General features: G+C 32.2%; 1 protein-coding gene across 1 annotated transcript in view; it reads left to right on the top strand.

The window, feature by feature from the left end:
- The window catches only part of LOC124354822 (decapping and exoribonuclease protein-like), a 29496-nt gene extending 19590 nt beyond the window's left edge, over positions 1 to 9906 (top strand). Inside the window, exons 3-5 of the mRNA XM_046805565.1 lie at positions 1420 to 1654; positions 6329 to 6464; positions 8750 to 9906. Coding sequence (XP_046661521.1) covers positions 1420 to 1654; positions 6329 to 6464; positions 8750 to 8956 — 578 coding nt within the window. The 3' untranslated portion in view covers positions 8957 to 9906. The remainder of the gene's footprint in view (positions 1 to 1419; positions 1655 to 6328; positions 6465 to 8749) is intronic.
- Positions 9907 to 14661: the final 4755 nt, after the last annotated feature.

The raw sequence follows: 14661 nt of genomic DNA, 5'->3' as shown, positions 1-14661 counted from the left end.
AAACAACAGTGACGTGTGAAGCCGCGTCATTAGATGTTCTTCAGTCTTTCGTCGAGAATCCAAATGAATCAGTTAGATCTGCTGCAGAAACTCATGAAATGTCTCGTGAGTTAGTCAGAAAAGTGTTAAAAAAGGCAGCTTTCAAGGCGTACCGAGTACATGTGTTTCAGGAACTGAACGAAGACGACTTCGATCGGCGGCTCGAATTTTGTGAAGTATGATGGATAGAATTGACCGAAAACAAATCCTTATGAACGATATTTTATTTTCTGATGAGGCAACATTTATGTTGAATGGCAGTGTCAATAGACATAATTGCCAGTATTGGGACAACAGCAATCCGCACTGGAAAGAAGAGAGTCATACACAGCATCCACAGAAACTTAATGTTTGGGCAGGTATTATAGGAAATCAAATTGTGGGTCCATTATTTATCAATGGTAATTTAAATGGTGACTCATATCTAGCAATGCTCCAAAATGAGATAATTCCTGTACTACAAGCTGCTCTTGGTCGACAATTACAAAGAATTTATTTCCAACAAGATGGCGCGCCACCACACTTTGCTCTCCTTGTTAGAGAATACTTGGAGACAATATTCCCTCACAGATGGATTGGAAGACATGGTGCAGTAGAGTGTCCTGCTCGTTCTCCTAATTTATCTCCGCTGGATTTTTTTCTTTGGGGATACCTCAAAGAAAAAGTTTATCGTACTAAGCCTCGAGATTTGGCGCACCTAAGAAATCTCATAGTCCAAGAAGCTCAAGATATTCCTCGTGACTACCTTCAAAATGCAGTGGATGGCTTTTACAACCGCCTAGGACATTGCCAGACAATGGGAGGGGAACATTTTGAACACTTACTTTGATCACAGGTACTTAAAAATTGGTGTTTACTTGTAATACTTAATAATTTACATTGTTCAATTGTTTTAAAATTCAAATAGCTATAACTACTGAATGAATCCACCTTTTGAAGTCCGGTTTGCGGCATTGTACTCTGCTAAGTAAGACCTTTAATTTGATTCCAAACTTGACCTATGCTGCTGTTTAAGAATTTTGTCTGACTCCTTGTGGACCGTCCCCCAAAGGGATTATCCGGTCGGTAATTGGGCAGATGTGTGCGTTACTATCACCAGTAAGCACGTGTGAACTTTGGTATTTCTTTCTATTGTGGTTCAAAAATTAAAAAAGAGGTTCCAGACTTAATTGTCACCCTGTATAAGGTTACTATCATACTGGGGCCGAGCTGGGTAATCTTTAGTTTCAGATAACTGGGGGGCCGAGTAACTGGAGCTCTACTGTACACAATCTTAAAACTCCATTCTAACCATATTTGTCCTAGCTTGATTAGGCCTAGTTCTGTGTTTGTTTGATTTATTAGGAATGTAAGTTTTTAAATGTTAAATTATCTTTTTAGAAGAGCCAGGCCAAGAACCAGACACAAAGAGACCAGTTGTGGAAGCAGAAGAGTTAGCCTGTGTATTCCGCAGCAAACTGAACAGTCACAGTCTAGTCTATGTGGCAGAGATGGATGGTGTCCATAGTGATGAGCCAATTAATGCTGCAGCTCTTAAAAGCAATATTGTCCCTTTTGTTGAATTAAAGACCAGTCGTCATATTGAAACACAACGGCAAGATACCAACTTTAAAAGGTTAGTTAGTAATTGATTTTTTTATCATTGAAATTATACCTCTAAAGTCCATAGTCTATACAAATCTTCAAACGTCTTTAAATATTACTTTATTCACTAAGTTCTTAGGCTTATGCTGCTGGTGGCATGATATAATCTTGGTTTCCCGATTCACAGCCTCACTGTTGGAGTTATCTCTAAAGTCAGTATGTGTGGCTGAATGATGTATCTCCAACAAGTTTGAAACTATGCATGTGAGTGAAAGATTCAAAATATTGATTCAATAAGCAATAATTTCATACAGTACACAGTATATATGGGTCTTAAAAGAGAGAACATTTTAATACATGTTTGGGAATTTTTCTTAAATTTACAACTAAGCTAGTCTTGGCTACATTATATGTGTATTTGTTGGTTAAGTTACTATTTGGCATTTTGGTGGTTGTATTGAAATCAATTGAAACCATTTTCCTAGTTGCCTAGTACAGACTACTCGTTGAAAGTTTGGTCTCTTTTTTGTCCTACTAAGTAAAACCATTGACTCTCCAATTAGTTAACACAAACAGAGATTCCTCAAATACATTCAAATTTTAATTCTTGCTCTACAATCAACTCGTCATTAGACAAACTTCCTGTCAAAATAAAATTTTGAGACTGCAAATTTATTTGATTCTTTATGCTAATGTTAATAACAGCATTAGGTTTATTATATTTTATTATTTTGTCAGTATTATAAAAGTTATGTCCTTCTAATGATACATTTATCAAAGTCATCTAATTCTTTTTTTTTTTTTGCTTTGTAGGAGTAGAGGTAAACTCTTTTTTCTGCGGTATCAAGAAAAATTATCCATAATTTTCTTTTAATGGTGAATTTCTTTAATCAGAGTCTTTGAAACATCACACACAGCAATAGTTGTCTAATGATTTGGTATTAGCACAAAGATTTGTTATTCTTTAGGAAAATTTGACTCATTTGCTATGAAGTCACTTAGCCTCCGTATGATATTTCTAAATGCCTGACTTAGTAGTTTTCCCCTGGACTACTTGGGAACTTATTGGGCTATTAGTGAGAAAACTAATTATTCCTAAAAGTCTATATTCACCTAAACTTAATGGCAAGAACAATATTAAACAACAGACAGCACACAACAATGCCTAAAATTCACTATGCTTGTGCAGTATCACATACTGTATTGTAGGTCTTTAGATATTATACTAAACCTAACAAATTAAACCTAACAAGAATTATTACAGCTGAGTAACGTTATAATCATTGTATTCAAATCATGGTTACAACCGTGAACTTGTTATTTAGATTTGTTGTATGTGATGAGAATAATTCATATTTAACGCAATAATCAGAAATTCTTTATTGATAATCTTTAAGATTACAAGTAGTGTCAATTAACAAAAAGTTTACATAGTTATAAAATATAAAAGTTCATGTTTGTCTCTGTCAAGTTGTCAGTCTCTATAAGTAAAATTCCTCCACTGTGTAGATGGTTCTTTGCAAGAGCCAGTTCTTTATTGTAGTCTTCATGTTAATGTGATTGTTTCCTATTTTCTTAATTTCTTCAGCATTAAAAAGAGCATTAAAAAGTTTTTTTCCCGGCATAGGTTGGTTTTTTCTCAAATACAGCTGTTCTGTGAAGAGGTAGTGGAAAGTCTTGACCATGTCTTGTGTTATGTTCATGAAGATTATTATTTCGAGGAAAGTCTTTTAATAAGCAGTACAATATCGTTTCCAGAATATATAGAGAAGTCACTGTCAGTATATTCAATTCTTTAAAAGTAGCTCTGCAGCTTTCTCTAGGTCCTAGCTTTCCCATTAACCGGATTGCTTTCTTCTGAATTTTGAGGGATTTTAGTAGGTTAAATTGAGTTGTGCCCCCTCCATGCTGCTATCCCATACCTGAGATGACTTTCAAATAGGGCATAGTACGCTATTTTGGTAGATTCAAGAGTGCTTGTTGCATGGGTCCTTCGCAAAGCATAGAGTGATGAATTCAGCTTCAGGCATAAGTTGTCAATGTGATTTGTCCATGTCAATGTATTATTTAGTGTTATTCCTAAATAATTCATGTCCTCTGTTTCTTGAATACCAGGGATTTCGGACACATAGTTTTTATTAGTTTCTAGAGTGAGTTGTTTAGTTTTCAAGCTGTTTAAGACCAGATCATTGTATTTGCAATATTGTTGGGCCATATTGAATGAGATGTAGGAGTTTATTTCTAGCTGTTCAACATCCTTCTGGGCTGAGAGTAGTACGGTATCGTCTGCGTACATGATGGGATTTGTGTAGTTTTCCAAGAATATTGGCAGGTCATTGGTGAATTAAATATATATCACTGGTCCTAAGACGGAGAGCCTTGGGGAACCCCTCGAATCATAGGTAGTTTTTCAGATTTAACAGTACAGGTCTCTCCCATTCTTCTCTGTTTAACCTCTACAACTTGGTATCTTTCGTTCAAATAACTCTCAAACCATTTTAATGCTGACTGTTGGACGCCAAGAGTTTGTAGTTTGGCTAGGATGATCTTATGGCCAAGACAGTCGAAAGCTTTGCTCAAGTCTAAAAAGATACTAGTGATGGTGTTGCCCTCTTCCAGGTTGTCTGTAATATATTCAACAAGGTCTATTATTGCAGTTGATGTAGATCTTTCTTTTCTGAAGCCATGTTGATTATTGGATAGGAGGTTATTGTCTTGTAGGTGAGTGAGTAGTCTAGAAAGAGTGATCTTCTCTATTATTTTTGATACAGTTGGTAGTAGTGAAATGGGACGGTAGTTTGTTGCTTCATCTTTGTTTCCTTGTTTATATTTAGGGTATACTTTGGCCTGTTTTAAGTTTTTTGGAAATATGCTCTGTATAAAGGATATGTTAGTGATGTGAAGGATTGGTTTCAGAAGTTCAGCTTCGCAAAATTTTATGATTTTTGATGAAATCTCGTCCAAACCCGAGGAGGTTTTACTTTTCAATGAACGGATTGTTTGTTTAATTTCTTTGGCTGTGGTTGGAGTCATTTCTGTCATTGTGGTATCTATAGTGTAGCATGGACTATACAATAAGTTGTCATTCGATATTTGGTGTTGCTTTAGCGTGTTTTCTGCTATATTTACAAAGAAGGTGTTATAAATGTATCTGAGGGACATAACTTCAATAGATTGTATTCTTTAGACATACTATGAAAGTGAGTTATAGTAAAACTATATTAGATCGTAGAACATTACATTATATTAATATAAGTTATTAAATATTTAATCCATTCTAGTTAAAAACATAGTTTTTTATTTCTTTCTCAAAGCTCTATGCCTTGTTTTTTTAAAAAAAGATGAATAACAAAAGCTTTTCCACCCTTACCATTGTTGTATTAACCCTCTCCCGCTCGCAAGGCATGAATCGGCACGGCCACAATATAGACACTGCAGCCTAAACGGCACAGATCGGCACGCACTGCTTTATCTACTAGAGCCGATAAGTGCTGCTCTCGAGTAGCAATAGTTTGTACTACTACGGGTTGTTTGCTATCATGAGACCATTTACTTTACTTTTATAGTAGATTTATTCCATTATTTTGCTATTTATATTAGTTGTGCGGAAAACAATGGCGGGTTGTAGTCGTACACTTCGTGACAGTGAAATCGATCTCGTTATTAGTAGTGATTGCGACGATTCAAGTGAGTGTAGTGATGTACCAGAGCTTTGTGAAGTGGTTAGTGGCATTGAGGATGTAGTTCGGAGTGATCACAGTGGCAGGGGCAGTGACGGTGAGCCAGACAATGACCTTCACCAAGTAGCTGCGCAACAAACAACGCGGCGCCCAGCTGTCCGTGTGCCCCCTCCCTGGTCTCGTACAATCAACTTCATTGAACCAATATATAGTAAAATAATTAATATATATAATTATAGTTAATTACAATGACAGAACGTATGTAAGTTGAGACGCCGCGTATTTTGACCGAGCTCGACCGGCAGAGCGAATTAATTGAGGTTAGAAGCACCGTGAGCGCCTGGAAACAATGGGAGCGGGAGAGGGTTAAGTAATCATTAATTTGTTGTTAAAGTGTTGTTCACACTGATTTAGATTCTGCCAACCTCATAGTTGTCGATCCTGAGTTCAATCAACAAGTTGCCAAGATTAATACTTTTTACACATAAAGGTTTACTAAATCTTTCACCTAGATTGATACTGAGATTCTTTTCAAAACTTGAATTCCATGCAATGAGAAGATCCTTATTCAATATGATTTTAAGCATGATTTCTTGTTAAAATTTTGAATGACAGTATCCTTTAAAGGGTTTTTCCTTACATCAAACAGTCCTCAAATTTACTCCCTAATTGTTACAACTGATAAAATCAGAACTGCTACAAGATGTAATTTTTGGAAAATAACTGATTATTTTACTGTAGATTTTTGGTTTATTTTCATAATGGGGTTTGTAATAAATGCATTTATAATTTACTAACATATTGACTGCAACAGGCATAACTAGGTACTGCTCTGGATGTCCTCAAATTGGTACATGTCTTGTGCTAAGTGAAGAAATTGGACTACTTAGTTGTATATTCATACATAATTAGTGTTCAAAGGTGATTAGGTTACATTTCATAGATCTTCTTTTTCCTAATGTGAACATTTCTCCTGAATATGTCCACTAAATGTTTAGGTCTTCTAAAAGTTAAATTTTTTACAGGTATAAGCTGTTAAAATGGTGGTGTCAGAGCTTTTTGGTGGGCATTGAAACCATTTATTGTGGATTTAGAGATGATGACGGCATTGTGAGTATGGTTAAAGAATATAAAGTTAAAGATCTTCCAAAAATGGCAAAGGTAAGATTCTTTTTTAATTAATTAAAGAATACAATTACATGAATACAAGCAGATACAATTCTCATATTCACTTAATTATCCCTTGATGAACACTCATGTAACACGTTTACAGATGAATAAGACGAGCAAAGAAATTGGTATCTAATAATCAAGCATCATAGGAAAGTCTAATTAGGCAGGAAACACATGCCTATTTAGATAGAAGTTCTTATGGCATTAAAAAACTAATTTACAGATAGGAAAGAAAAGTTTTTCACCAACAGCAATAAAGCAATAAGAACATTTAAATTAATAAGCATTGACGTGTAACATGTAATTGAACATATGGATCGTGAATATTAGCTCATGGTATTTTGGTTTACTATGAAGCACTTTATATTAAACCAGAATATCATATTGAAACTTTTCATATTCAGTAAGATTTCAGTATTAAAATTATGCAAAAGTATATGTTGCCTGAAAGTATAATATTTGCGTTTATGTGAAAGTATTTTGTTACAATTCTAATAAATTATGTTCTATTGCTGCTTACTTTTTATACATATATTAATAGTAAAAATAACCACCAAGTTTGGTAGTAAACCAAGTTGGCATTAAATATGAAATTCAGGTATTATTGATATTTTCATATGAAATTTAGGTATTATTGATATTTTCAGTGAACATTTTTTAACCTAGTTAAGTCGCTCAAATGTAAATGTAGTGTATGACACATAATTTTGAAGTAATGTTTTGATCAGAACTGTTTGTGTTTATCTTCTCGTTTTTTATAAGTAGATTATAAAAAACTAATATATGTATTAAGCAAAAATGTATTAAATGCCTTTACACATGAGGAAGAGGGTATATTTCAATCCTCGAAATGTGTTGATAATTTTGTAACATACAATGATGGCAAATGTCCGAAATCCTTTTGCCAATGTTAATTGTAAAAAAACTGATAAGTTTTGGAACCTTATACCTATACCGGCTCTCTTCTTCACTTGAACAAACATAAAACATAAATTCGAACATACAGTAAGTTTATGATAGTGCTGAACACAACAGTATCAAGCTACATTATCAACTAACTCACTAAATGCAACAATGTAATAATAGACTATGGCTTGACTGAGTGGTCAGCATGTGGCTGGCAGGAATGAAGAGGGAAGATGTCATGTGACTCAGTAATAAAACCACTGTCAGGCTAGGAAATTAGTTTGGTTATTTTTCAGCCACACTTTGTATGTATTTAAAGTGGAGTATTGTTTGAATGTTTGTTTAAACTGAACAACAGAAAGCAGATACCACAAAACCAATACACATTTTTGGAGAGGATAAACCAATCAAGCCATGTGTTATGGGCATAATTAGCTTGTCGGGTGTGGATCATTAAAAAATGTTGCAACGCGTAATTTTTTTAAGGCTTAAAGAATATAACGCAGTTTCATAGATTTCCACGCCATTTCTGAATTAATAACAAAGCACTTCCTAGACTAAGTCCATAATAGTAATTCAATTTATAATTAGATATGAAGTATAGGATTAGGAATAAAGCGAGTTCCCATCCCTTGTAACACGTATGTTGTAGTCTTGTTTAATTTCATATATGAATTTACCTGCTCTTCATATGTGCATTGGAGCAATCCTAAACTTACAGAAAAACATTTAGATAAAGATTGAACTACCAGTTCAACTTACTTTTCAACAATTCAAGAAAGATGGTTTGAATTTCCAGATGAAAACCCATGATTAATCCATGTTATCAATTTAAATTTAAATGTTAACCTTTTAAATAAAATTTATAATTTAGCGAACTTAATAATCTGATCTAAATTTTAATGAATCTGATCATGATATTTCAGCCCTAAGTCGAGCCATCCTATTGCTTATTGAAGTAGTGAAATGAATAGATATTTTAAATCTTCATTTATGTGCCATAACCACTTCTAAACATAATAAGATTTAAAATAAAAACATCTATCTTTGAAATGACAAAAAGCTCTATAAAATTTATTTAGTTCTGCTACTTTTAATTGTGGCAAATCTAAGGGAGATGACTGGTAGAGTTAGGTTTTAATCTATGTAAGGGAGACAACTTAAAAAATAACATGCTTACATATGTAAAAAAAAAACATTTCTCCTACTCCAATACTACACAGTATAAATGTGTTTACCAGAAACTTTTCAATCAGACATCATATCCTAAATTATGTAATTGTGACCTGTATATTTCAAGGTTACTAATATATTCTTTGGTATCTTACTTAATGTTATACAAGTACATTACCGGTTAATGTTTTTAGGGACTGTGGGATCCTTGTGTCTGCATGAACTTTTGTGCTCAGTTCTTAGACTTTGTTAAGACATGTGTTCAAGAAAGTACAAATCAAGATGCCTTATGGAAGTTTGAGTGGACCCCTGGCAACTCTATCACAGGAAGAGAAGTCAACAGAAACTCAGAATATGCATTTGTTCCAGAGTGGTACTCAACAGATGCATCGCAACAGTAGTTTAGCAATGAAGAGTGTGTTAGTTTAGTCTCCTTATTTAAACCCTTTTACTGCCAGTGTTTGTTCATTGCAGGAAGGGGGAGGGGGTTTCTTTGGTTTTATATTTCATAAAATTTTGTATTTGCATAAAATGGTTGTATGGACTGTAGAGAGCAAAAGTAATGACTCATCTAAGCAACCTTTTCTGTAAAATATGGTTGTTAGCATTTTGGCTAAATCACTGATGTCCGTACAAATGCTCTAATTTCTCTAACCTATAGTCTTGAAAGTTGAAACTACACAACTTAAAAATACCACTTTTATCTTCTCTTGTTAAAGAGTTTACATATTTCTCTACTCTGAAAATTTATTCTAAAACTTAAAAAATTATTAGAAACTATTCATATAGTCTACAACTTATTGTCAATTTTATATGACTGTTTTGCTTTATGTGTACTAAAGTAAAAATGTGTTCAAATTTCAGTGATTTTACATAACATACATTTATGTAAAAATTGTACTATGTTTGATCTTTTTTATTTTCAATCTTATATATAACAGTATAGCAGATTTTGCACAAAACAAAAAGTTGCCGGCAGTAAAAGGGTTATGGCATATTGAATTTCATTCCATTTTGTAAAATGATTGTTTTAATCCATACAAGAGTTATTGCTTTGAAATTATTGAAGTTTTAGTTATGTTATTAAAACTATTAAAATTTTTAAGTTATGTTTTATAGTAAGACTTTGTGTTTATTCCTCTAATACAAACAATTGTTTGCTATTTTAGTTGGGAGTTAAGGCCATGTGATACACACTGATAAAGCTTACCAATAAATTTCAGTTGTTAAGTATCAAGCAGTTTTATCAGTAATTTGTCTGTATAGTTATTGCTAATTGCAGTCACGTTATGAAAGTGTTGTAGCAAATATTGTTGTTAAGAATATAAAATATTACGAGCCATCATTTGGATACAACTTTGAGTTTTTCACCATAAGAACAATGTTTTACCTCAAGCTCTTCCACACCCTTATTTTTGGCAGTAGAGTGGTGTCTCATTTTGAAGATCTGATTAATACGTATCCAAATGTTTTTTACATTTTCTTGCTAAGTTTATACTTTTTAAATTATGAAGTACAAAAAGTTTCAGGCTTTTACCTGAATAACCAATAAAAATATATTAAATATATATATATATATATATATATATATATATATATATATATACATTATATTAGATACATATTATTTCAGTATCCATGGTTGAGAGATTCAAAATGTAATTAAAATAACAATTGGACTGGTTCTATTTTAGGTTTTGTTGTATGAAGAAATATGTCCATATGTCTTAAAAACCTATTTGTCAAAAAGTGTCAACTTCCGTCTATTTAGATGAATTTTTTCTCTAAGGTATTTCAAGCGCCATAGTTTTGATTTAGACTTGTGCCCCAATGAGAAAATATATACCAACTTCGATTTAAAAGCATCAACTTTTGGCTTTTTTAATTTACTTTCTGTGCAAGATTTTTTAAGTGCCATAGTGATAATTTGATTTTTTTGTCCTGATAAAGAAAATATATAACTGAAAATTTACTGCGGTCCAAAGAGTCATATATGACTGATTAAGTTATTTTCCGCTCTAATTTATTTACAGTTCAACAGTAGAGTTTATGTTGTTGCACTGACCAAGAAAATAAACACATATGCGGGTTTTGGAAACTTAATTAGATTTTAAAGCATTTATTTTTGGTCTGTGGTGTTTATGGTGCTATAAATAATATTGTTTTTTACCCCGATCAAGGAAATATGTGATATATAAACTTAAAAAGACTACTTTATTCAAAATCCATCTACCTCCATCACTTGTATTCTGCTTCTAATATAAGGGGATGAGTGTGCCACCCCTTTGCTTTTCCTTTAACAACAGTAAAATGATTAAGAGAGACAACCAGTTTTGATAACCTTACATGCAAAACATTCACAGCTTTGTTCATCAAGGTGGGTTTTAGATCATTGTTGAAATATTATTTTCAATGAATTAGATTATTTATTGGTCACTGGTGCAAACTAAAATAAAAATTAGATTGTAACTTTGTCTTTGCAATCTGCATAACACTACTGATCAACCACTGAATAATTATTCAATATTTCCTTAAATTTAAATGTAAACAAATGTTTCTGCCACTTTAGTGAACTTCAGCTGAAAGTGTTAAAAGCTGTTTAGGGTCAGTTAATTTGGTTATGTGTCATAAATGTTATATATACTATTATTATGTTATTAACTCCACATTACAGGGTTATCTTTATATTGTATAATGAAAAGTCAACTCAAACCCTTTTTAAAAGTTATTTCATTGTATTATATCTGTAACATGAGACACCTCCCATAATTCTATACCTAGAGTAAGGCTGTAATAATGCGTGAAGTTTAACATTTTTTTATGGGGCTAAAATCAAGATGGCGCCATTATAGCCTTAGTAAGGAAATTAATTCAATCAAGACTATGTATGGGTGACACTCTACATAAGCACTGAGAATCTTTATTCTGTAATTTGCATTCTTTATGCAAATTACCTCGATTAAAATACTATATCGTTTATTGGTAACTAATTTATAGTAAACTCTATTCATAAGAAAGCCTTCTCAAAAGAATAAGATGGTGAATTTGCTGTTATGGTCCTTTAATTAGTTTTTTAATTTATACAAACAGATTGTTTTTAACTGAGCAACGGTTTATGTTTAATTAATTTATAAGTTTTGGTGTTTATATGAATTCTATTATCACAATTAACCACTAGAATGCGTACAGTGTTGTGCCTTGGCTACTTTATATAGCAAAAGCTGTTTGTTTTGCAAAATTTCATTTTTTAAAACAATGCACCAGAAAAATAACAAGACCACTTAAATATTTTATAAAATGTATTGAAAGTTGTTCTGGATTCTGAGCACATCAAACATGTTTTAAATAATTGTACATGCTTAAAATTCTATTTTGTAAGTCTGATCTTCGGTGATGTTAAATTCTAAAATTAAAAAACTTTAGTGTCACATAAAAGAAAAAAAATAAGATTCCATTCATTTAACTACTTTGTTTTTCTCTAATTGTAGTTTTAAACAATTATTTTTGGGAAATTACCAAAAATGAGCATCTTTCTATAAAGAGCCATCCATGTATTGCAGGGCAGCATTCAAGTATGAATTACTCACAGCTGGGGTATTTCAGTCCCACATATAGACTCCACTTAAAAAAAATTTAAAGTTCTGTTGCACTACTTTAGTTTTTAAACAAATCTGCTTATGGCTGTACGTAATAGATTCCAATGGAAACCTTGTAGCATGGTATACAATGTTTAGAAGATGAACATTAAAACAATGTAGTGTATGTAAAAATATTCTTTGATTAGTTTTTATTAGTGTATTTGTTAAATTCTCTTTAATACTACTCTCTTAAATAATAATAAGTAGAAAAAAAAACAACAAAAAATAAGTGGTATTTAAGATCCTGTCCAATGAGGGTTGGTATGGACGGTTAGTTTCTTTCACATATGGTACAATTACTTAGAATATTTACTAAGCCAAACACAATCTTTTAAAGTAATTTTAAATAAAGCCCAAATCAAACTTTATAGGAACTAGTACAGGCTGTAGTTAGTTTCTAAAATATTTTGAGTGACAACTGTAACCTTTTTACCAATAAAACACTTTTTTATACAATTTTTTAAAATTTTAACTTTTTCAGATAAATAAGTAAGGTGGTTCTTATTTTGATCCTAAGTGCTGTTGGAACAATGTGGTTTATAATTACAGCTTTTATATAAATAATAAAATTTTAAATACATTTTGAAATTAAATTTAATATAAGTAAATATATTTTATGTACACAATTTATACCCATTTAATAATTACATTTTAAATGTCCAAAATCTTTTTTGTTTTATTTTAAGGATGTTAGATGAGTAGAAACAAATATATTTCCATGTTTATCAAAGAATAATATATGCAATAGTCATATATGTTTTAATATAGCAAATGATTTTATTTAACCAGTAAGTCTGCTACTTGTGAATCTGTGAGGCTGTGACTGAAAAACAGTTGTCACATTACAAAGAAGTTGAGATCTGGTGGAGATACAGTACAGGACAGAAAAACTTAGTATAATGTGACTTTACTGACAGAATATCTGTCACCTCTTTTTAAGATACCAACCACCAACTACTCAAAAAATAGGTGGTCACCAGCTCAAAAAACAAACACAGTGTTACTTCTCAAACTAAAAGAAATTCAATGGTCCAAAATTGAAGTTAATAACTCTATGAGTGGTACAAGTAGCTGTTGTAACGAATTGCGCTGCTAAAGCAAACAAGTGAAAGAGTGCTGCTGGAGTGAAATTGTAAGTGAGCTATCTATGCACTCAAGACATCAAGTTAGGATGGGTCTGTGATCAAGGTGCTACTCTCAGATGTGGGAATTGGACTTGTGGGTTCGATTACCGCACCTGACATCAGGGATTTTTGTGGTCTTGTGCACTTATGAGAGTCACTGGTAAGTGCTAAAGCTGGTGGGAGGGTCCGTCTTAAATTGGTATGGCTATAGTAGTTGGTATGTGTGGAAGTTGACGAGATCAGTGTATTCTTGCAAAAGCGTACTTGTACCGGATGCAAAACACCTGTTTTGCATTATTTATGTTTACTATCATTAAATTAACACTTGATTTAGGCTATTTTATGATATGGAAGGCATTTATTTTTAAATAATAAGCATAATAGTACCTTTTAAGATTTAAACCATGTATAGCGTGTTAGGAAACTGACCAACAGTTAGAGGGTCAAGATTTTCTTTATAAACCCATGTAAAATATCTAGGAATTAATACTGGAGATGAAGATAAGACATACTTTATGCATATAGGCTTGCTGATGCTTTCCTTTAGAAGCTACAGTCCCATAGAAATTGCTCTGTTTTTCTGTGTGGTCATTCCATGGGGAAGCAGCTCTCAACTTCAAGCTTAACCCTTTCAGGAATACATGATATGTATGGATGTCATATGATGCCTGTTTTAGTCACTTAGAAGTGACTCAAAATAGTAAAAACATCAGATATTGTTTGATCATTTCATTTTTTTGACGATATTGTTAAAATTTTGTGGTAAGTCTGATAAGTGATTCTGACTACTACTGGCAACATTCTTAACACTCATATATTTGTAGGCTATATTTCTGTGTGTACCTTATTACTATTATTGCTAATTAGTTTGCTAAAAAAGTACAAGAAACAGAAGGACACATATGAGAGTTCATAATGCAGAGTTACTGTATGTACGTTCCTGTTTAAAAAACTTTCATACCAACAAAAAAGCACTATATTGTTAATTTATATAACAATTATCTGTATCCCCAATGTTATAATTGTAAATTAACATCTTTAAAGTGATTTTAAACTTTCATTTTACTTCTTTTGGAAATTTTTGGTTTTTGTCAATTACTCTTTTCAAATGGACAAAAGAGGATGTCATATGAAAGAGTTACACTCAATAACACTTTTGTTTTAGCGTAAGAATTGAAATAGGTTATTTGTGTTTTATCCTTATGTTGCCTTTGCAACGAAGAAATGATTTTTTATAATAAGTTTGGAGACATGCAGTTTCAAAAGAAAGCATTTGCAAACCTTTTTTTGTTGGAAGAAAGTGTCTTATTTTGACCTACAAGTAAGCTATAGTAAACTTAAGGC

This window comes from Homalodisca vitripennis, chromosome 2 (assembly GCF_021130785.1).
Source record: "Homalodisca vitripennis isolate AUS2020 chromosome 2, UT_GWSS_2.1, whole genome shotgun sequence".
NCBI lineage: Eukaryota > Metazoa > Arthropoda > Insecta > Hemiptera > Cicadellidae > Homalodisca > Homalodisca vitripennis.
The sequence above is the reverse complement of the archived record's forward strand: the minus strand, read 5'-3'. Positions and strand labels throughout refer to the sequence as shown.